Source organism: Olea europaea, chromosome 8 (assembly GCF_002742605.1).
Source record: "Olea europaea var. sylvestris chromosome 8, O_europaea_v1, whole genome shotgun sequence".
In the NCBI taxonomy this organism is placed as follows: Eukaryota; Viridiplantae; Streptophyta; class Magnoliopsida; order Lamiales; family Oleaceae; genus Olea; species Olea europaea.
In genome coordinates, this window is record NC_036244.1 from 4,228,013 (window position 1) to 4,230,091 (window position 2,079).

A 2,079-nucleotide genomic window follows, 5' to 3' on the forward strand; every position below is an offset into this window, starting at 1 on the left:
GTGATGCTAATTGTTTGACTTGTTATCACATTGTTATCTATATATTTGAATTCTGCCTCTGTTGTTGACCTTGCCACCACCAGTTATTTCTTACTCCGCCATGTAACTTGAGGATTATGCAAAATCTGGCTCACAAAACTCACTGCATGGCCTATATTTGGTCTGATATGGGATAACAAACTAGTCTTTGATGTGTTCCTTTTCCAACCATCTTCTCATCCCTTTCTCTCCCATTCTATGATTCTCTTCAATGTAGTATTTGCTGGCTTGCAGTGGGTATTCCAGTTTCCTTCAGGAGATCCTATATATACTTTTATTCTGAAATAAAATCCCCTTCTTTAAATGAGTCACTTCAATTCACTTCCTAATGAGCGAGTTTCCTGGGTTCTTAATCTCAAATTCCTTTATAAGAGCTGCATTTTTTTATTTCCTCAATATACAGTCACATTCTCTTGTTCTAAGTGTTTTATAAACAGTGTATGATCCTTTTGACTCTATTGATATTTGAAATTTACCATAGAATTGTTGAATTTTCCAAAAACGTGCTCTAGATATTGTTTTAGGCCATATGAAGACTTTTCCTACATGCAAACCATACTTCTGTTGGATTTCCTTGTGGTGGTAATTCCATATTCCTCATCTAGGTCTCAACATGGAAATTCATATTTTACCTCAAATTGTTGGCATGACCTATCAATTCGGCAGCTAAAGACAACAACACTTCAATGTTGTCATCTTCTCCATGGGAGCAACAGTCTATGATAGCCTTTCCCATATGTCACTTAGTCATTTGGCCACTAATCTGGCATTATTTCTCTTTGATGTACCATTTGCTTGTATTTCATTGTGAATAGAACTTGAGGCCCGACTTAATTTACTCTGGGTAGATCAACAATTTCCCCTTTTTATTTTGATATTCTATATAAGTAGAAAACTAAGTTACAAAAACCATATGAAATTTCCTAAGATGTTAACATTGAAAGGTTAGGGTTTAGTAGAATACGTTCCCCCAATAATGTAATTCCTTTAGACACCATCATATTCTCATACTTGATTTAGCAGTGCCAATCCCTCCCCTTTCTCGTCTTCGATATTTAAAAAGGCTTTATCGGTACTGAGACGTTTTATTTTTTTATGCCATGAGGCACTTTGAGGCGTAAGACTCAATATAGAATAGTAAAAGAATCCAAAAAATATAAAAACACAAAATATGCTTGTAATATACCATTGAAAAAATCTATTACAAAGAAAGCTAGTATATAAACGTAAAATAGAAAATAATTTCACAAACTAATAATTATGTAACAAAATTATGACTACTCAAAAATTTCTTATATCATTACTATTGTGATATTTAATCATTAACTTCATCATCCTCATTTTAATTTTTATTATTATTATTTTTTTCATTCTCCAATTCCAATGGTATATTCTCCTTTCTATTTCCCTTCTGTGTGGGTAGAAAAAGGGAAATATAGGAACCTGTGAAATATTTTAAGTTATAAAAAAATAACTCAAAAAGTTAGACCCTTAATTAAATGTTTAAAAATGCAAGGCGAACAGTCAAATACCTTAATTGGCTTGAGTCTCAGGCTTGAGGCATAAGCCTCTCAAATGGCCTTAAAGATGCAGAATTTTTGCCGTTGGATGATAGCCTCACATGAGATGGGATTTGAGGTGTAATCTTCAAATAGGTTTTTCAAACCATGCTTGTATTGTTAATCAATAGTGCCCTATCAAGTAAGTTTTTCTGCCTAAATAAGGAAATACAACAGTATCACGTGAGTCAGAAATATGAGGGTCAAGAAAGAATGTAATAGATTGTTCTAGTTACCGGTCAGGAAAAAAAAAAGAAAGTAAAAGATTGTTTTTAGAAAATATCAGTTCTTTTTAAGATAATATATTTCCAACATCAGCCCTCAGTAGTCTTTGTTTAACATATGATCCAATACAATTGAGGCCATTATAAGATGTCCATATTCCATTTTCTTTTGTCGCAGTTGTTTCTTTTTGCATGACAGAGGTGAGCCTCGGTCTGCCAGCTGTAGCAATGGGGCCATGGGCTGATTCATCTCTTAT

The 2,079-nt window shown here is 33.5% G+C and overlaps 1 protein-coding gene across 1 annotated transcript in view; it reads left to right on the forward strand.

Moving 5' to 3' along the window:
- The first annotated feature begins 967 nt into the window (after nt 1–967).
- LOC111398190 (E4 SUMO-protein ligase PIAL2-like) overlaps nt 968–2,079 on the forward strand; it is a 15,817-nt gene continuing 14,705 nt past the window's right edge. The window contains exon 1 of the mRNA XM_023025124.1: nt 968–983. Within this exon, the coding sequence (XP_022880892.1) occupies nt 968–983 (16 nt within the window). The remainder of the gene's footprint in view (nt 984–2,079) is intronic.